At 40.5% G+C, this 21,049-nt stretch overlaps 3 protein-coding genes across 7 annotated transcripts in view; all 3 read right to left on the reverse strand.

Moving 5' to 3' along the window:
• Positions 1–52: 52 nt before the first annotated feature.
• Positions 53–10,846, reverse strand: LOC306964576 (matrix remodeling-associated protein 8-like). Its single transcript, XM_079558645.1, has 10 exons — positions 10,743–10,846; positions 8,616–8,642; positions 8,101–8,409; positions 7,274–7,375; positions 6,721–7,185; positions 1,908–2,066; positions 1,797–1,827; positions 1,640–1,719; positions 379–432; positions 53–309 (listed from the first exon to the last, which is right to left on the reverse strand). The coding sequence occupies exons 1-10, from the start codon at positions 10,768–10,770 to the stop codon at positions 284–286; spliced, it is 1,281 nt and encodes a 426-aa protein (XP_079414771.1). The 5' UTR covers positions 10,771–10,846; the 3' UTR covers positions 53–283.
• A 525-nt stretch (positions 10,847–11,371) lies between these two features.
• On the reverse strand, positions 11,372–12,657 carry aurkaip1 (aurora kinase A interacting protein 1). Its single transcript, XM_079558445.1, has 4 exons — positions 12,552–12,657; positions 12,155–12,255; positions 11,616–12,073; positions 11,372–11,488 (listed from the first exon to the last, which is right to left on the reverse strand). The coding sequence occupies exons 2-4, from the start codon at positions 12,204–12,206 to the stop codon at positions 11,378–11,380; spliced, it is 621 nt and encodes a 206-aa protein (XP_079414571.1). The 5' UTR covers positions 12,207–12,255; positions 12,552–12,657; the 3' UTR covers positions 11,372–11,377.
• Positions 12,658–13,838: 1,181 nt separating this feature from the next.
• Positions 13,839–21,049, reverse strand: part of LOC306964205 (rap1 GTPase-activating protein 1-like) — a 58,161-nt gene continuing 50,950 nt past the window's right edge. For 2 of the 5 annotated variants that reach the window (XM_079558162.1, XM_079558161.1), the window contains 12 exons: positions 20,230–20,385; positions 20,072–20,143; positions 19,904–19,990; positions 19,698–19,838; positions 18,930–19,061; positions 17,438–17,515; positions 16,624–16,733; positions 16,418–16,537; positions 16,119–16,236; positions 15,329–15,440; positions 15,051–15,130; positions 13,839–14,570 (listed from right to left, as the gene is read on the reverse strand). In XM_079558162.1, coding sequence (XP_079414288.1) covers positions 14,496–14,570; positions 15,051–15,130; positions 15,329–15,440; positions 16,119–16,236; positions 16,418–16,537; positions 16,624–16,733; positions 17,438–17,515; positions 18,930–19,061; positions 19,698–19,838; positions 19,904–19,990; positions 20,072–20,143; positions 20,230–20,385 — 1,281 coding nt within the window. In that variant the 3' untranslated portion in view covers positions 13,839–14,495. The remainder of the gene's footprint in view (positions 14,571–15,050; positions 15,131–15,328; positions 15,441–16,118; positions 16,237–16,417; positions 16,538–16,623; positions 16,734–17,437; positions 17,516–18,929; positions 19,062–19,697; positions 19,839–19,903; positions 19,991–20,071; positions 20,144–20,229; positions 20,386–21,049) is intronic. The other 3 variants (XM_079558163.1, XM_079558164.1, XM_079558165.1) reach the window with 3 other exon arrangements.

The raw sequence follows: 21,049 nt of genomic DNA on the forward strand, positions 1-21,049 counted from the left end.
AACAAAATACACCTTAATAAGTGGCATGCGTTCAATAACAAGAAAACACATTGTTAGTATAAACAAGACACATGGGTACTCAGACAGCATCAGTATAAACATCTAGCAAGGAAGAACAGCTGGTAAAAGGTGGTTGAATACAAAGGCATCATGGTGCTTGGTGTTCGAGTAACAGCAGAGGGCGCTGTCCTCCTGTCCCCTCCAGTCTTTTCTTCTCCCTTAGGTCTTAAACTTGTCTGGTGTTTGCCCTGGACCCGCCAGCAGCACTGCTCAAACAACTCACTCACTTCCACAGCTTAGCTTCAAAGTCTGCATGGAAAAATAATTTGGACATTTTTATTTTGGTACTTGTTAAGCAATGACTCACTGCAAGCTCACCTTTATTGCAGTCTTTGGCCAACCCTCGCTCTTTCAGTAGGTTGTTCTTGTATTCTGTAAAGCACGCGAGTACACTTAAAAAATATACTCAAGATCGATTGAAATTCAGTTCAAAACAAGTGTTCATTGTGTCATTGTGTCTATAATTGAGTGGAACTATCAAATAAATAAAAGTCTATTGGGATTTGGATTATATATTTTTTTGCAATCATAAGTCCCAGGTTGGAACCAGTTTTGATGGGAAGTTTAGTAGCAGCAGTAAAAAAAAAAAGAGTGATGATTGCTAAGGTTTTCTGATACAAAGTGCATAATGGTTAGACACATTTCACAATGTTATTCACAGTGTTGGGCAAGTTACTTAAAAAATGTAATATATTCTATACTAGTGATCACAGCTTTAAAAATGTATATGAGTTACACTACTTTGAGTTACTTTTGAGTTACTTTTCGCAAAATATAAACTTAAAATAGTAATAATGCCACCGAGCAAATGTGTAGTCAGAGATTTCCTTTTCTTTTCGTTATACCCCCACTCTCTCATGTTTTGTTTTGACGACATTAGCTACATACTACTGCAGACCTGCACACCAACTTCCAACTTGATTTGACAAGCTGCATTTCATTTTGGAGGAGTTTGGAAGAGAAACTTCACACATCAATTACCAGAGGCAGGTGCGTAGGAGATGAGGGTAAATCCCAGCATACATGAGTAAAAATAGTAGTTCCCGCACACTGCCGACCTTGCAAAAAATAGTATATAAACTATGTATATAATATTTTTGCAAGGTCGGCAGTGTGCAGGAACTATTATCATTTTTACTCATTTTGGAGGAGTTTGGCATTTTTTCGTTAATACATTTAAATGCTCTTGTAACTCAAGTTACTTGAATTGTAATGACAATATATTCCCGTATTTGTATTTTGTGTAAGTAATATGTTATATTCCTAAGTTACTTAAAAAAACAAGTAATATATTTTTGTAACTTACAACACTGGTTATTCACTATTACATTTGGGACTTTGCTATCTTCTAGTCTAGAGTCCAGAGCATAAAATGTTCTATTTCAATTTTCAACTTTTTTTTTTAATTTAAATTGCCACTTGTGTAAATATATGATACTTACATCTACATTATCTCAAACTAAGAAAACACAGTATAACAGACAGTTATTATTAACTAACAGTACTTTGATAATTGCTAGGTGCTTTTCTCGCCTCAGGTTATGAAATGTCGAGGTTGTGTGAGTGAAGCTGACAGTACCTGAGAACGAAGGTTCCTGGTTACAAGTCGACAGCTCTGTGCAGTCCAGTGAAATTTCACCGCCATTCGTTATATTGCCCCTGCACATGTGAGAAACCTGTATTTAGTTTTTCGTCCGTGCTTGCCGTGCAAATTAAATTCCTTTTACAGCCCCTACCTTTCATATCTGTAAATGTCATACTCCGATTCTACAAAAAAAGGGAAGAAAAATAGGCATGAGAAATTACTTTTTTTTTCACTAAAGGGAGCATTAGTTTGTTAGCCGTACCTCTCTTTTTGCGTCGTCGCGTTAATACAATGACAGCCACAGCAATGAGAGTCAGCAGTAAGAAGGTGGCCAGGAAGTAGCCCAGATGTTGCACAAAGTATCCTTTCTGTTCAGGAAGAATCACATTCACGACTCGTGGGCCGTCATTTTCTTCAATCCCTGTAAAAAGGATGAAATAAGTAGCATTACATGAAGGAGTCTTTGGCTCAAAGGTTTTATTTGTCAGGACAGCACGGTTTGAAAGGGTGCGAGACATTCAGCAAATTAACTTTTTTCCCCCATGTTGTTTGTCACTGTTTATTTAGATACAAACAAGAAAACAAAACCAAACAAAACAAAATTGAGGCTCTGAGTTGGGGATACATGAATCATCCAGACGACTGCAGAGAGCTTTGTCCCAGTTTCTCTCGCCTTGATTTCAACATTCGTCAGATAATTTATGAAGGAGAGACAGCTAGGAACATGTGCTTCCTTGTCAGGGTTGGTTTGAAGGGCCTGAGTTTCCCGTAATAAGCCTAAAATATGTCCAGATTAAGTACTCCTCTTGACCAAGATCCTGGCTCATGATCGGGAGTAGGATCCCGAGTCACTGCAGTCGGCCTCTGCTCCAGATTAGTTGGGCCCAGTGACATTTAAGGATGGGTCAAATACAAAGGACTAATTCCCAAGCGTTGTTTTTCCCCAACACAGTTAACCATTTTGACTTTTTAGACAACATTTTTGGAAAACGCATAATAACTTTTCTCTGGGGCATCTTTGTTTTCATTTGGTTGTAAATGCCAGAAAAAGGACGAAGGGCAGGAGTTAAATGTCAGAAAGCCGGCTCTGCGTAATGGCTTCCAGACCTGATGTCATGCAGCTGTTATTCTTTCTCCTCAGTAAAAAACACAGACTGACCAGAAATGAGAAGTGTGAGACAAACACTGTAATGTGGTCGCTCTGTCTCTATGCTTTTTCCAGTAGGGACTTTTTAATGCGCAAAAAACACTGAAGTCTGAATGGATGGAAAAGTACTCAGGAGACACTTTTTGGTCACTTTTTAGTCACAAAGGAATAGAGCAGTGTTTTTCAAACTGTGTACAGACTTCTCCTGGAGGTACATGGCGTGGGTTTAAGTCTTTGACTCACCCTCTTATCTTTCTCATTCAGAATACACCATGCTGTAATCAATTTCAGACCTGGTTTAGGCCTCATCTAGACCTGGTTTAAAACTAGGGCTGCTCAATTATTGAAAAAATAGTAATCTCGATTATTTTAGTCATAATTGAACACATGTACCTCCCCTCGATTGAGGAGAGGTCTCTGTTTCACACCTGCCCCCTGCTGGCCAGCCCGCACACCTGCGCAAGTAAACTGAGCAGCGCGGCCTGATGACATCATCACACAGTGCTGTTTGTTTTTATGTCAGGCAAAAGCATGAGCGATGGCACGTGAAATGTGAAGGGAAAATAATCCCAGCGGCCTGAAATAATGTTTTTATTAAGTTTATTAAGTTTTTCTTTGATTATGCTAGTTTTGTAATCGTTTAGTGTAATAATCGCAATCTTAATTCGATTAATTGCACTGCCCTATTTAGAACTGGAGGTATTTTGAAAGCTAAATATGGGTGATACTTTGTGTGAGAAGTCAACTCAATCTCATTATATTGGTGACTTCTGAAGATGTAATAGTGTCATATATGGTTTGAACCTCCATCTTTTTTGTATTACTACGGCTAGCACTATTAACACGTACTACTATGAATACATTTCCACCATCCACATTCCAACACCTTACCTGGCCAACTATCAGGTCTAATACTGATACGACATAGCACACAGAAAATGTTCTTGACTTTCGCAGCAAGGGTACAGTACTCATGGGATTGCAAACCATTAGAAATGTGCTAAAAAATGTTTTTATAGAATTTAGTTTTGGCAAATATCGCTCAGAACAAGAATCACCTTTACAATAACAATAAAAAAAAGTGTTATTGAGTACTTGCAAAAATACATTTAGGCATTGAAATAGGCTAGTTACAGGATGCTTCCGGCCTTTCCTTTAACATGAGTGCCCTGTTTCTGTCAGTTTCTAGTTTACTACATACCCATGAATGCTTTTGCTATGTTGGAACACTCACCAATGAAAATAACTGAAACGATTACTTCCTAATTGAGTAATACTGTACAGTTGTGATGTTTTTATCTCTTCAAAAAACACAAAACCACAAAAGCAATCTTTAAAAAGTATCCTCTCACTTTCTTCCAAAGCATTTAATACAAATCAATCAAAACATACGTTAGCATCTACTTTACATTCATTGTTGTTTGGGCCGAATATTTCACATCCGAAAGTGGGATCTCTTGTAGTGTCAGTAATTATGGCCTGCCACTATATAATATGGGTAAAAGCATAGGTCATTTTCTCCCGAGCTGTGCGTGATTGCAGTTCCCTTTCCTCTGACACGGCTACTACTCCTGCTGCATAAAGGTGACCCAGTGCGTAAAGCCCATGCATATCATTTGCAATTCAATGAACCATTTATTTGCAAAGATTTCTGAAGCCCAAATTGCTGACAGCCTCCAAATTGCTCGCCCTCACAAGGAAAATTGTAATTTTGCTTTGATCGCTGCGGTTTAAATTGCCTTTTGTTGCCTCGGTGAGCACAGCATGTAAAGACCGAAAGGGAGTATATGGTTGGAAGAAGAGCAGTCCACGTGGGCATACTTTCACCTAATTTTACAGAGACATTTAATGGGTCAGCGTGTCTTTCAAGATGGTCCAAAAGCCTCGCCCCCCTCCTCTCTCACGGCGCTTTTATGTTGCTGATGTGTCCAGATGTTAAACAGATGTACAGGACGCCCTCAGCCTGTAAACATAGTGCTAACCGATAAGACACGTAATCGCACGAACAACACAGGATGCTGGTCTAGACACAGGCATAGATAGATTAAGTGAAAATGGGTCATAGCCTAAAAAAGATTATTTTCACACTCCACAACCAAAAACTGCTCCTCCGCACCAAACAATAAAAATTAAATGTCGCCAGTGGTAAACAAAGAAGCCGTGAAAGCAAAAAGTCGAAGGGGAAATGGGACCGCAAACCATTACAGGCAATTTGTGGCTTTTTCTATAGGGCACTGTTACACGCGCTGGCAAATAGCTTCCTTCAAGTATTTATTTTATTTGTATCCACTGCCTCGCTTTCTTTCTCATGCTTTTCTGCTTTCCATCAGGCCCTGAATTCCTCCTCTGCACTCCTCCTCTTGAACTCCAGCACAAAAACACAGTCTTGGCACAAAAGGAGAACTGATTTGACTGACCAGCTATGTCTCTAAATAAAAGTGCAAAAGCCCCAGGAGGAGAGTATTCTCACACGGGGCGAAGTCAAGAAGTAGCAAATACCGTATGGAATGTTATACTGTATATTGCCGTTGTGTTAAAATAAGGTTTTTGGGAAGATAAAAAAAACACATTGGAATCTTCAAAGCAACTAAGAATGTGTTTTGTGGGTTGTGAGTAACAAGACCTATGATAGGCTCAGGACAACCAATAGACAAGTAAGTAGATAAGTGTTTTATTTGAGCGTAAAACAAAATAGTGTTCAGGTGTTAGTCCTGAGCAGTGTGGGTCAACCTGACCAGCATGTTTTTGGAGGTAGTGGAAACTAGAGCACCCGGAGGAAACCTGGCTGGCTGCCCCCAGTGCTCTCCTGATCTTCCGAAGCGGTGCACTGCCCCCTGGGCCAGTACCCGCCCCAGAGCACAGCGTCCTGCACTACTGAGCTCCACCTCCCTCCTCCTCCTCCTGCGCAGCTCCCTCCGCCCCCAACAGTCTTTCACCATCTTCTGGGAAGAGATTAGCACTTGATCTGTTTTATTTTCCAGTGAACGTCCATTAGCCAGAACAATAGAAGGCATGTGTGGCTTAGCTGTGAGTCTCGCCCAGATACCTCCTTGTTTATCCCTTCCTTGTTTCCTGTAGCTCCTCTTGTGAATCCTCCACTGTGCTGCAGGTGTGGTGAGCTCTTGGTGCCTCCTCAGGGTCTATCTGATTGTAATTAAGAGTCCAGGACCAATGTTAAGTTGTTTGCCCAGGACAAACTCTACAGCCAGCCAATCAGCCTAACCCTAACTCTAACATTGGTTGTGGGCAAACAACATTGACATTGGTTCTGGACTCTTAATTACTTGGTGATATCAGAGCCACCCCTCTTCAGTGTCTCAGAAGAAGAAATTTGTAGGTCTCAAATGTCTTAAGCCCATAAGCTAGCTGTTTACTTTTAAAAAGCTGCTTTCTTCAGGACCATTATGGACTCTATGCAGTAAAAATATCCATGAACCCCACAAAAACATGGCAAAGAAAGCATTCAGCAAAACAATGTGGAACACAGAAACCACACATGTAGCTCGCAAAAAAGGCTTTTTTAAAGAAAAAAAAAGCTCCCTATATCACACAGCAATGTGTGATATACGTAGCACTAGTGTATATGGAAAAAAATATATACATAACTGAATATTAAAATTCATTAGGCATTTGACAGAACATGTTTTTTTTTTTTTTTACTTTATCTGATTGGACACCACAGGGTGAAAGAAGGCGAAGGGCTGGGAGAGACATTCAGTAAATTGTCAAAGCTGAGATCCAATCCCACGATGATGCATGGCTTTACCCACTGAGCTATGAGGGGGTGACAATGGACCATTTTTGTGGGGAGTTAAGCTAGAATTGTATGGGTCTAGTCAAAATAGTGTCAAACTCAAAACTTAAAGCCCCAAACAATTGAACGCCCTGATACGAGATTAAACATATGCATTGTTTTATGATTGCTTACTTGGTTCGGGCAGGTCGTTGCTCTCGATGGTGGGGAGCAGTGTTGAGGGGTTGGATGGAAGGGGGGGTCCAACGGTGAGCCTGAAGATGCGTCGCTCTTGAATACCGCAGTAGTGATGGTGGAGGTAACAGGTGTACAGGCCGATGTCGACAGGCTTCAGCTCAGCAATGGACAGTGAGAAGTCGCCCACCGTGAAGGCGTCTTCTTCCAAGCTCATTTTGTTCTGGCTGAAGAGTGGTCCATAGTCGCGACGCTCCCCAGAGGCATAGAGGTCCACCAGGCGCTCGGCTCGGTCCGGACGAACACCCGGAGCCTGGTAGTCCCAGTGGGCCACCTGCTGCTGGTCTTCCTGTACCCCCTCCCGCCACAAGGCACGCCGGTTCACACAGGGCAGCACCACCGAACTGCCCAATAAGACTACAAACACTGTCTTCTCTCCATCCCAATAGCGCCTCTCTTTGCGCACTGAAACAGAGAAATAGACTGTGGTCAATACTGATGAAGCCATGGAACTTTCTACATTTTCTAATTATTTTTGTTGTTGAAGACTTACCTGATTTGGTGACATTGAGTTGGATCTGAATGTTCTGATGGACTTGGCAGTAGTGATGGTGGAGGTTGCAAGTATAAACTCCTTTGTCAGACGTAACTACATCTGTAGGCGAAGACATTTGGGGAGAATTATAGTTATTGTACATTCAGATCATCTGAATTCACTATCTGATTTAAACTTTCAGCAGCATAAACAGTTTAGAACACTTAAAAAATTAGGCATAATGGAAAAAATATGATCACAAATGATAGGGTTTATACACAAGATGATCCCTAGGAGATTTCTCTGATGATTATGATCTAAATCAGAGGTTCTCAGTGGGTCACAGGCCTCTCCCAAAAACAAATACGCAAATTGATTTGATGTTTTTTATAGTTTTTTTCCCCCCTGAATGATTCAATACCGAAATCAACAGAACTCCGTAGGAAATAATGGAAAGTTGTTATTACATACTATAACGGTCAAATGCTAAAGCTTGTCTATGACCCAACGTCTATTAAAAGAAATGGTAGCCTTTGCTATATTTGCATAAAAATTGTCCCTATCCCATTTCAGGCCAAAATGTAAAGTGGTGATTGTGTTTTGTAATGTTCTGTCTTTAATGTTAAGTTCTGCCATTATGTCATTGTATTTGTTCATTGTATTAGTTTTTTTAAATGTATGTATGTGTGGCAGCCTGTGCGTCCAAAACTAATTTCCCTTGGGACGAATAAATTAATCTTGAATTTTGAACTTGTTTGTTGTTTTGTGTTATTTTATTCTAAATACATAAAAAGAAATCATAAATAAAATAATCCTGCTAATATATCATCTTCAGTCCATCTTACTGTTGATGACGAGAGAGAAGTTGCCGTCATTAAAAGCCGTTTCCGGGATGGAGACGCGTCCCTTGTTGAAGGCATTGTAGACCCTCTGTCTCGCTCCAGGGGACATGTCCAGGACCCTCTCCACAGAGTACTCCGGACTGTTGCGCACCACGTCCCAGTGCACCACACGCTGTCGGTCCGACAGCCGGTCCCGAGTCCACACCATGCGCTGGCTGCGGCAGGGGAGCACCGCCCGAGAACCAGCCGGGAAGGTGATGTTCTTGGCCTCCACCACCACGCCGACTCGGGAGCTACTTCCTTGGGTTAGTGCTGAAAATGACATCCCAACATTATGTAGACCATCATTGTTTGAGATCAGGATTCGCTAAATTATTAGTCAATGTGCTGATTTTGTGGTGTGGTTGGATATAGCTGTAAGAAGAAATATGTTTTCTTGAACTCTTGATAAAACTACTCCAGGGAAAGGATCGACACACAACATTATGAGTAAGGTTATGAGCAGGGAGGAGTATTACCTTCTGGTAGGAAGAGCAAGGCAAAAACTGAAAAAAGAAAAAGGAAAACAGGTCTCATTCATGGGCCACTGGCAATAACAATATCATTCCAGTGTTAAACAAATATCTTATGGTACTGGCTAAATAAAGCAAACATTTTATATCTGTTCGGAATATGACTGAGGATTGTGGCGAGTTTTTGCTTGACCTAACGTGCCCGGGGAAAAATCCTCAAAGCATTTCAATGTTTTTGGCAGTTTTACATCCTTTCAGAAACCAAGTGAGAGGTTTCTAAGAGTGCATTTGCTATGAAAGTAATTCTCCAACAGTGTATTTGTTGTCTGTTTACTTAAGGGTGAGCAGAGACAAATCTGAAGCTCTCAAAGTTTCTATTCATCCTCAGCACCTCATGTTGGCAAAGACCCTGCAGAAAGGAAGATGTATTCAACCATCAAAACTCCAAGTGCCAAAAAAAGCACCTGCTTTTCTGCTTTCGGATACATGGCACATAAAGTCCTGGACAGGCCCTCTTGCAAGTATTACTTTTAATAGGATAAATAGTTTAGAAAGTATGCAGATAACACATGGTCTAGAAATTAAAGAAATTAGTAAGACCTTATTCAGATTTTTTCCTACCAAATTTATGCCTAGATGGCAGCGCAAAGCCTTCAATGAACTTTGCACACATTCTAGCCTGACAGAAAATGCCTTTCTGGAAAACTTCTATTTCTTTGAGTGGAAGGTAAAACAACGTATCCCAGACCCTGTAATTTAGCCGCACAAGTTCTCCAGGCAAACTCTGTGTGGCTGATGACTCAAGCCCGACCTAACGCTGACGACTTAACAATGTGCCATTGAGCTACGCTGCATAATAACACACATTTAACCAATTACCTGCAATAGCCCTGCTGTTATTTTAATCCACCAAACACCAGGCAGAATGCAACTCCCAAAGGTAAAACTAAAACACCTAGTATAGTAAAAAGTAGAATTATGCACATAGCCATGGCTGTTTTTGAAATAGGACCTTGTTATGTGTATCTTGTTGATACCCATCTAGTCTTATAATCATGATTCACCCTCTTGTTGACGCTATCCTGGTTTAGTCGTGGTTTAATTTAGTCCCATATGTGACCTAGTGTATTGTGTGAAGTCCTGTTTTCAATACTTATCCCTGATTTAGACCTTATTTACAGTGAGTGAAGTCTAGACCTCTGAGAACTCTGGTGTGTATTACCAGTACACAGCAGCTTTTGGGTGAGTAATGATGGATTTGGGAAAGTGCAAGGTTTACTCACAGCTCAGTCACTGAATAAACGTGTCCAACTGCAGAATCAGCAAGTAGTACAAAGGCCCCTTGAAAAGCCCCAGGGATTCATATTAAAGACAGCTGTTTCATTGCCTTTGCAAAATTAAGATTTCACTGATTTCACATGAGAAATATGAATGCAGTGAACGGGGGGGATAAGTCTAAATTATACCCACAAATCCAATGATAGGGTATGTCCTGCTAGTGTTTATAGAATAACTTTATCTTATGATTAGTACAGTAGCCAACCAAAAAGGTGTACAGCGCAGTAATCGCCTCCTCCTCCACGTGAACACGACTCAAAGCAGACCTCTCGTTGTGAAACGTTCATTACAGACACGTTTATAATGAGGGGCTTCAGGATTGTGCTGACTCCAAGACTCTGACCGCACTTAACTGGAAACATATTGGGCCCGCGCCACAAAGATCCTACACACGCACACAAAAACACAACAGGCCAGACAAAGCCTGCAAACATTATCTACAACTTTAATGCACTATAGGCCATATGACTTTTGCACAATGTTAGAAAATGTATCTTTAAAGGCTAAGAGATTAATTATAACAGTATAGGCTTGTTTAGGAGTTATTTGGCTGCACTCATTCTTCTTTCTTTGATGTCAATAGTCATGTTAAATTACTGTTACTATGTCAGATTACTATTAATATGTTAATGTTTGCCTTTTTGCAAATTAAACTAAGATCTTACAAGCCCACAAGTTCAAACAAAGCATGTAACAAAGTTAAAAGCAATACTGTAACTTTTTTTAACAATCTCGCAGGATCAAACAACATAAATCAACGTTTTGTCACTCAAGTTTCTATTTGAAAGAACTTACTTGGAAGAAGCGTCATGTCGAGATGCATTTTCAGTTGTGCAGTGCAGACACTCGCCCGTGCGGAGCATCGACAGGACAAACACAAAGCAGCTCCGCTGAGCGAACAGCAGTCCAGCTGTGTTTAGTTTTTTTCCCCCTGTTGCTCGTGCTTGAGTCTGCGCACGCTCCGCCCCCAAAGCAATCCAACACTGGCACAGATTTATTATGAAAACACGAGTTCTATTTCTGTAACTTTACCTGTGCTCGTTTACAAGTCAAAGTTCTGGAAAGCATGAGTTCTACTGTTTCATTCTTAACAAAATCACACATTGTTGACTGTTCTTGACACTAAGGTTGATAAAATTACCATTTGTATTTATAAACACAAAGTTTAAAAAAAAAATATGCTCAAAATAAACATGAATAACAAATATATAAACATGTCGACGTTGTCGTCAAATACTCCAGTTTAATTTCATAATTTGATCAACACTGCCATCTGCCGTTTGAAAATAAAAATACATCAAGAATTGCTGCATCGTGTCAGTTGCATGTTTATTTAACAATGTACGTTTTCATCAAATATTTTACAGAATCTGATGGGAGGTGGAGAGTGTGAAAGCAGAGAACTTGTTTTTCCCAAGTTGTGCTCAGTATTACTTATTTCCATGTTGTTTAATGAACAGTTCAGGTGTGGTCCATCCCTCTGGGGGACTTTTTAATCCAGCTCGTCTCCAAATTCTTTTGAGGTCACGTTCAAATTTTCTCTGCAATAATAACATACGATACAAAACGATTCAACCCGGGTGACATTATGATCATTAAAATGTAAAAATGTGATGAAATAAATTGTGTTGTCCAGGAGTAAGTACAGTATATTGTTAATCTACTCACCTGTTTCTTTCTGCCTCTGCCCTCCAACACTTTCCTCTTCACAAACTTCCTCCGCTTCTGCAGCTTTTTATATTTATGACGGTTCATCTTCCTCCGACGAATTTTTAACACATTTCTACAACTAAGAGGTGTGACCGATCCACTGTCTTCTTCCAGAACTGGAACAGAACTAGGGGGCAGGACCTTCTCGTCCAAAAGTGCAGACTCCTCCTCGGTCAAAGCAGGCTCCAGGGCTGGGGGCAGGGAGTAGCGCAGAGAGAGCCAGCTCTCCAGAGGACTCACTGACAGCTTACGAGGGACCAGAGCCTCCTCCAGCTCAGGCTCCAGCTGCACCCATCGTGGTGGTGGTGTGTTATCTGCTGCAGTCGAGTAGTTCCTCTGTTTTAGTAAAGAACAGCAACCAGGAATGGCCTGATAAAGAGTGCTCTTCAGTGAGCTTCCACCTATTTGAAGTGAACCTGAGTGGCAAAAACAACTCATCAGTTTACATAATAAAAACAGATCCAAGGCACATAACTACAATTAAGACTGCTACTTACCTGTCACTTTGTGCAACAGACCCAGACGGAGCATCAGTTTCGAAGTAAACATCTTGGATGTTGCATAAGTGAACCATTCATTAGGAATGGTTACGCTTCTCCTGTAGGCAGATCAGATTCATGGTCAGACGTTGAAATAAACCACTATTATCACATTTTATTTAAGCAACTTAGACGCATACAGTAGATAAATAAAACAAATAGTACAATAGTTAAATACAGAAATTATAGACAGCCCGTGAGCTTGAAAGCATTGACAGCATTATAGTGGCGGCTAGTGCTAGCTGAGAATAGCCCATGCATTTAGATCTACTAGGATTAATCTCAAAATGACACACACCCATGTTATCAAATACATATATAGTTCTAAACATATGCAACAGGTCGTAAAAAGTACCTGATATCGTCTCAATTCATAGATTAATTGAGTAAAACTTCAATGTGACTCCAGAGGGCAACTTCCGACACGTGCAACACCAGCCAATAGTTCTTCCGGTTTCCACGTCTGAGAAAGGTTCCGCGGAAGAACACGTTCCTACTTTAAACAATTAATGCTTTACTCGTGGATCTATTAGGCTTTACTTTATTCCTGTCATTTAGGGTTCAATGTTGCAAATATTGTACGTTGTTTTTTGGTCGACATATATTGACTAGAGAAATTTCAATTATGTTTTATTACTATGCATCAACAATACACAATTAAATGTATACATTTAATTGTGTAAATGTATACCCCCTTTTAAAATTGTGTTAGGTGGAGTCATGTTATATAATAGAAAGCCTCCTGTTTTAGACTGCTCCAATTTAAAAATCTGGGAAGCCACATCAAATCATTTATTTATGGGGCTTTCCCTTTTCATTAAGTCTGGGGGAAATGGAGCATAATCTGAGCATTTCATTGAAGACTTCACTCAGTGATAAGTCTATGCCTTTGCTAAATAAAAAATAAATAAATAGGCATACATCTACAGCAGCTTAGGTGCAATAGACTTTGTTTTATTTATTTACACCATTACAACAAAACATTCATTTCATTGTAAATCCTTCTTACTAAAAAGTAGGCTACTCATATCTTTTCTTACACCATCAGTATGAGAGGATAAGGCAACTGAAATTACAGCTGAACAGCTCTTCCCTTTTTGTGACAAAAATATATAAAATAAAGAAGAAGTCATACATAAATATAATATGGCAGTTTTAGGTATAACTGTCCAGTCTCAGTTCATGACCTGTACATTTCTCTCTACTATAAAACATTTATTTACAATATCATAGTGCGTTTGGAGTCACATATCACAATAATACATGTAAGAGTTACTGCACAAAAGGAGATGTGATCATCAACAGACATTTACATAATAAATTACTTCAAATCAACGCTCACAGTTTTAAGATGGCGACAAGCTGCTCACTGTAGTCTTTTTGATATACAAACAGGTGTACATGAGGGGCCTCCAACATTCAGCTCGGGAGCCATCGATAGCTCTCCACCCATTTCCAAATAGTATCACAAAGACGTTCTACATTTCTGCATAAACTTAGTCTCAGCAAAACAAATATGCATGATTCCCAATCTGAAGAGCACCTGGGTGAAACTTTTTTATTGTTAATAATAGACTCGTGAAGCAGTCCAGGAATCTAACAACCTTGGCCTAGATGTGTTTTGTGTATTTTTCTTTGGGATGATCTTTGATACTAACTGCTCACAGTTTCTTAAGTATCCTACATGACCCCTCCAAAGTTTATTTTATTTAGCAGCTCACGAGAAAAGGCTGAAGACCCCTGGTGCACATCATAAATGCCATTTCATATAAGCAAATAAATACAAGAAAATAACATTTGACACAGCAGACAAAGAATTGAAATCAGTAAATTATTCACATATCATACTATTTCTCTGGAGAGCAATGTACAAGTAATATAGTTTCACTGTCATTCACAAATTAACTCCAGCTAAGTCCTTTTTTTTTTTTTAATACTGATGCCCCCTTTTTGGTTAGGTTGTGAGAGATGAACTAAATATAAACATGCTCCCAAACAGTTTTAAGGCAATTCCATTAGTAATAAATTAAAAATATATTATAGTCAAATAATATAGTTGTAGTTTTAATAAATTAGGTTTCTGTGTTGTTGGCTGTTCAACTGAGGCGCATACAATATCTCGCTCTGAGTTCAATGGCACTGTCCTCTATCTGGCTCATAATAGTGTCTTAATAAAACACCATCAGTAGACACATGATTAGGCAAAGAAAAAGAAACATTGTGCAAACGCTGGGCTCCCCTGGTGCACCATCTACACCAGCAGTGCCTTTGCAGAGCAGCAGACGCCGCAGCAATGAGCTCATCCTCGGCTTCTTGTTCCGCACTTGTTTCTCTGGTCTTGGGCGTCTCTCCCAGAATGACTTGAGGAAATGATCTAAAAAAAAAAAAAGTGGAATATTTTACTTACTTTTTTTTTTCATAACTGCAAGTTTATAGAGACCAGATTAGACATGATGGCAAAATTCGCCATGTTTGGTGCAAGCCAGTAGCAGTGTCTAGTTTAATAAGGCAGTCACTATCAAAAGTAAAAAACTGCCGGTCACTACATTTCAATAAATCTAACATAGCATCAGAATAGTGTGAACCTAAACTTCAGGAATTCTAAAATTCGTTTAACATTACATAAACTGGGAATTTAATGCAGTATGATGAAACAATCTTAATCTTTATAGTCATTTAGTGAATTGGTTTTCCTATGCCTACCTGATTTTAAACTTCCAAGATAAAGCTGCTGGATTAACAGTTCTGGAACAAAAGATGAGAATTAGTATCATAATCAGGTAAGCAATATGCATGTCAATAAAAAAAAAAGGCATTTAGAGTAATTGTGCAAAAAGAAAGAAGAAGGACTCACTGAAGAAGAGTGATGTTCATGTGGTCGTTCCAGCTTTATACGGATGTCTGTCCCCTTTATTCGTTCAGGTTTCCCAGGCCCTGATGAAATACAAAGCAAACACGATCACATAACATCAAAACTGTGCAACCTCAAGCGCCTCCTTTGTGTTATATGTGTTTGTCAAGAATGCCAAGTGGAACGAGCTGATTCTGAGCTGAACAGTAATTGACTCTGATGTACGTGGAATGTGGATATTGGTAAATAAGAAAGATGCAGAGCTGGACTTGAAGTCTCACCTGGGGAGCTGCCGCGACTGGTGTTGCTAGCGCTGCTCATACTGTCCTCCAGCCACGTGCTGTAGGTGAGTGAATCTCTCTTGTGTGGAGTCCCAGCAGACGACATACTTTCCTACAACAGTCAGAAAGACGTTCAGGTTATAAAAGATGCGTGCAGGGCCATAGTGAGTCCTGGGTTGATTCTGGTTTTCTTCTTGTACCGATTCTTAATTATTTCTTAATCTATTTAGTGCTGTGCGATACTGACGATACAACTTCCCTTTCCGATTTCAAATTATTATTTTTTTTAATGCCATTGGAGGAGCAGAAAGGAGGCCATGACATGTTATTGCTTATTGAGTTGCCTCGTATAAGAAATGTGCGGTAAAAATAAACATGCCTTGGCTTACCTTGCCTTATTGTCACATTACTTTAAAGCCTACATGAACCAGAGCACTTTCCATTTCTATATAAAAAATAGACATTTTTTGAACTGGTATTGATGTTTTTTCCCCTCAAATTAACACTGATTCTGCCTTGATAAATATGTCACTGGTATAAAAAGTGTTAATACTCTCATTTTAATCATTGATTCGCACATTACTAGTCCAAGTTAGTCCTGGTTTAGACTCAAATTAGTCCTGCTCAAAACTCAGGACTTGGTGGTTCATAACTTGTTTACACCTAGTCCTAGTTTTAGCCTGGTTTATAGTCATAGTCAAGTCTGTTTAAATATTCTACAATCTTAACATCTCCAGATCTCAGTCACTTCTGGTCCAGACGATAGTGATGCAGTTGAAACATCCCTCACCATTCCAGTGTCATAGTCCTCTGTGGCTTCTGTCTCGTTCTCCTCCACTACGCTGGCGAAGCTGCTGGCGTTAGAGGAGGAGCGGGAGAGGTCATGGCCCTCAGCAATAGACGGAGCTCTGCCAATGAGATAAGAACTTCCATTATCCACTCTACACCAATCTCAGTTATGTTTTAATTTATGTATTTAATGTCACATTTCACCATCTTAAAAAAATCCAAATGGTGCTTTATAGATGACTGATGCACTTGATTAAAGCACATGTCAATCTTAACGTAATATGGCACTTTCGGATGCACCTGTTCTTGGCAGTGGCGAGCACCTCCGGAGAGCTCTGATTGGACGAGTTGTCAGATTTGGGATCTTGTGAGACGTGGCCACTGTCAGGAGTCTTCTGGGTGTGAGGGGAGCTATCACGACTGTATGTGTGATATAACACAGCACATGATTGACCAAACATGCTGCACTGACACAACAAATAGTACAGAATCAGCATGTACCCCACCTCTTTTCTTGGACCTCTTGGATGTTCTCAATGCCAATAGCACTGCTACGCCTGGAGCTAAAAGGACCAGACTTTTTCCTTGTGGGACTTTTTCCAGGGATTATCAACGACTGCGGTGAACAAAGAGTGGAGAATGGATGTCAGAGTCAGAAAGAGGGCAGGTGAAGTTCTTATCATTTCATATTTATCTTATTACTGGGTAATATACTAGCTAAGGTGTCAAGAGATAGCTCTCGAAGATTTGAAAGAATGGAGTGATCTTTCTGGCCACAGATGAAATAAAGTTTAAATATGCACTTAACGGCTTAATGTCAATCCCCACTGACTGTGTTACTTTGAGCGCACCAGGAGGAGGAGATAAAAGATGATTTTAATGGTTTCAGGGCCGACTGCTAAATATGCCTTTTTCAGCCGCTGCTTTGTTCATTCAATCTCCCCTTTAAGGCTTTCTCAACAAGGACTTAAAATCCTTTAATGTCAGTATGGCTTTAAAGTAATCATTCATATTTTAACACTGTGGGGCGACATGAAGTCATTAAAATGAATCATAAATAAAAGGATCAAGCAAGAAAAAATTAGCACAAGTCTAAATTGGACATACAGTGGCCAGTACAGATAGAGTGAAAGAAGGAAAAATTCAGTCTATTATCCTTAACTTTATTTTTCTGTTGATTGCCCTTAGCACAAAGTAGAAATCATTCTCTAAATATACCAACAGTAGCAGTAGATAGTTATAGAGAATGTGTGGCAATGATGCTTGAAGCCATGCAAACAGAAGCAGGCAAAAGTAGTAATGTAGTTAGAAATTATGAACCTCTTCTACTGTTCCTATCCCTATGGCACTGCCTCGCCGTCCATATTTACTGGGACTTTTGCCTGGGACAAGCAATGACTGAGGCACACGGGGAGAGGAGAGGGACACAAACAGAGAGAGAGAGATGGGGCCAGGACACGAGGGGAGCGAGGGAGGGAGGATCAGGGGGAGAGAAACAAATATATCCATGAGTTTTACATGCAGTCAGTCGTGTCAGTTCACAGCAAATACAAAAGCATGTGTTAACTGAACAGAGGGACAGTTTGCTCCATGGGCACAACACAGGCAACTGAAGAGGAGAGAGCGACGTGGTGAGCAGTTCATGTGAGTTACAATACGCCTGCGGAAAAAGCATGGACACTGTCAGTTATGTTACACCGCCACATCCCGCTGGGCTAGACACTGTTAAGGACAAAGGAAGTTATTTGCTGCCTGGAGACATGACGCAGAAAGAAAATGTGACCGTATACTGCTGCAAACTCGCCTTGTTCGTTCTATAGTTTGGAGTTTTTTCCAGGTGAGATAACAATTTGTTGCGCCAATAGGATAAATGCGAGCTGGTCCAAAACGTAAAACTCGCAGGCTGAAATCAGGTCCTGACTCACCACCGGACACATTCATATGAAAACATTTACTGTGTATCTCAAGCCCAAACAACCCATGAATCAACATCTCTTGGCGGCACGGTAGCGCAGCGGTTAGCGCCTCCGTTTCACAGCTAGAAGGTCCCGGATTCAATTCCCACCAGGACGGGGCCTTTCTGTGTGGAGTTTGCATGTTCTCTCCGTGTCTGCGTAGGTTTCCTCCGGGTACTCCGGTTTCCCCTACCACTAAAAACATGTGCAATAGGTGTATCCTCCAGCCAGGTGATTCTGACCATCAGCCTGGCTCCACATCATGGAGATGGGTCCCCGGGTGCGTCACGGCCGTCGACCACTGCTCCTTACCCAGTGGCATCGAAGGATGGGTTAAATGCAGAGGACAAATTTCCCTACGGGGACAATAAAGTATACAAAACAAAACAAAAACAAAACAAATCTCATCTACGTTTTTAAGAGCAAACACAGATTAAAAGAACAACTTATAAAATGTGCAGCTGTTCAATAAATGGAGGCTTGATAAAACATATACAGTGAATCATTATGTTGTAAAACCACATCATTTTATGTGACCAAGTTGTCTTTGGCAGTCATTAGTCTTGCATACAAAACAAGCAGTCATTTTTCAAACGAGCTGGAATGAGAATTTACATAAAACATTAGTATCACAAGCAGTTCAGACCTCAGAAACCAGGGGAACATTTCCCAGAGAAGAATTCAATTTAGTGGAAGGAAAAGGGCAACCACTGCAAAATGAGCAGAGTGTGAGACTGAGGCAGAAGTGTGGAGATTAGTGGAGCAGATGAGTGAGGGAGAGGGACACAGGCTCCACTACAGAGCAGGAGTTACAGGTGGCAGAGCGTCCTCCGCTGGAGCGGTGACTCTGTACTTACTATCCCTGGGAATTTGGGGCTGTCTGAGGGAGTGTGGTTAAAGCTGCCGCTGAGGCTAGTGGAGACTGTGTGTGGCCTCTTGAAAGTTAGACCCATGGCGTCCATGGACTGGCTCCTGTTACGGATCACCCGCTACAAAAAGACACGAGGAGAGACATTGAGATACTGGAGAGCAGAGGCGGCAGAGAGCCCCAAGGCTGTTCCTCCACTCTGGCCACTGCCGCCACAAGCACTGTGCTGACGCTAATCCTGACAGACAAGAAGAGCCAGAGACATGGCTAAGCCTTAGCGCCACAGGGCTTCACGCAGTCATTATATTTAGCCAGGTGAGAGAGAAGAAAAGGGAAAGAGACAAGTTCACAGATGTCGGCCCAGACTGAGGTAGAACACAGGACTGGAGGATAAGTCCATTTTTACAGATGAGGAAAAACCAGGATGTGCTGCGCTGTGACAGAGACAATCTGCGCCCCTTCAAGTGGACGTATGACAGTTGACAACTTTGCATCAACACGGAGTCAGATGCAGCTCGAAAAGGCAGACACAAGGAACAACCACATGATACAGCTGTGAGGAGCCAAAGAGCCAGGAGCAGCATGTTTCAGCAGCGAATGGTCTTTATACAGAAGGAGAGAGGTGAAATGAGAAGAACTGTATATGCAAAATTGCTTTCTACATGATGTAGTTCAAACAAAGAGAAGAAACTTAAACTTGATCTCATGCTTTGAATCTAATCAAATGGTAATTAATTTAGTAAGCTTTGACAATTACCTTGAAAGATTCAAAGAAGCCCCCTCCACCACCGCTGCCATTTTCCAGTTTATCATCGTCGCCTCCGACCCCCATCATGGCCTGGCTGTTCATATGGAGCTCTTCATACAGTGTTTCTAACAGGGCAGAGCGCGTCCGCTCCTGAGGAGGAAGAGAGGTTCATTCAGAATAAATACTGAAAATGAGTCTTAAAAACACACACTTACTTCTAATTTTGAAAACTTCTCTGCTTTGTAACAAGCATATTCTGCATTAATTAACTTAGTGAAAAGGAATTCATGGAATTCAGGGCCCTGAAAAATAGAGAAAAATAAATGAATGTACATAACAATGAACAGAAACATTCCTTGATCAGTGTTCAATTCAGAGCTTACTTTTTTAAAAACCGCAGGGTTTGGGAGGGCTGGGCCAAAGAAGGGAACATCATCTCTAGCTGTTACTGACACCTAATGTTATAAGATTAAAAGCAATACTTTTGATCAAATCAAATTCACAGTCTGTACATAAATAAAATATGTAATATAATCTTTACCTTATATAAAACATTGTCAGAGCAGGGTCTGACCACTTGCACCACTATATAAGCGTGGAGGAAGTTGGAGGCAATCATGTCTGGAACAAATGGAGTGTTCTCTTCTTGAAATACGATGGCCACAATATCATTTCCTATGTGCCTCTTTCTTTGGAGCTGCAAAGGACAGTAGTAATATTTAATAAAGTAATATTTAATAAATGCACACTACTGTTGTATATTTTTAATTATCGTAAATTATAAAAAACATTTCAAATTTTTAAATTTCTAATTATATTTTGGAGACATAGCTACGAATGCATAAAAACATCTGAATGAGATCTTTTCATGCATTCATAACATGTGTATATCTGTGAGCTTTGATGCTGGAGCATGAGTCATACCACCAGGGATTGCTGCTCTCCATTTGAACAGTGATCGTCTCAAAGCAGCTGCTGCGTGTACCATCAGATGCATGCAAATGTATACAACGCGCGTGTTTCTGTCTGAAATCTGTAACAGCGTTTGGGCATGTGCGAATGAATGAGTGTGAAAATGTGGGGCAGTGCAGAGGTCCTTATAAACGTGGGCCGCTGCTTCCATATGCACACAGTGATTCACAAGTCACCCTGTGTGCGAATGTACTGATTTATAAACACCAGTAAACACAATGAACTGAATCTATGAATAGTGATAGGTCTGTTTTACTGCTGACAAGCTGCAGCTCCCCTTCAGTGTAAAGCAGCTTTGTGGACACATGGAGTCAGGGTTTCTCCACATCCTTTTATGACCCTTTGATGACATTTGATGAAGTAAGTACTATTTTTGGACTTTAAATAAG

This window comes from Gobius niger (genome assembly GCF_951799975.1).
Source record: "Gobius niger genome assembly, chromosome: 6".
Classification (NCBI taxonomy): domain Eukaryota; kingdom Metazoa; phylum Chordata; class Actinopteri; order Gobiiformes; family Gobiidae; genus Gobius; species Gobius niger.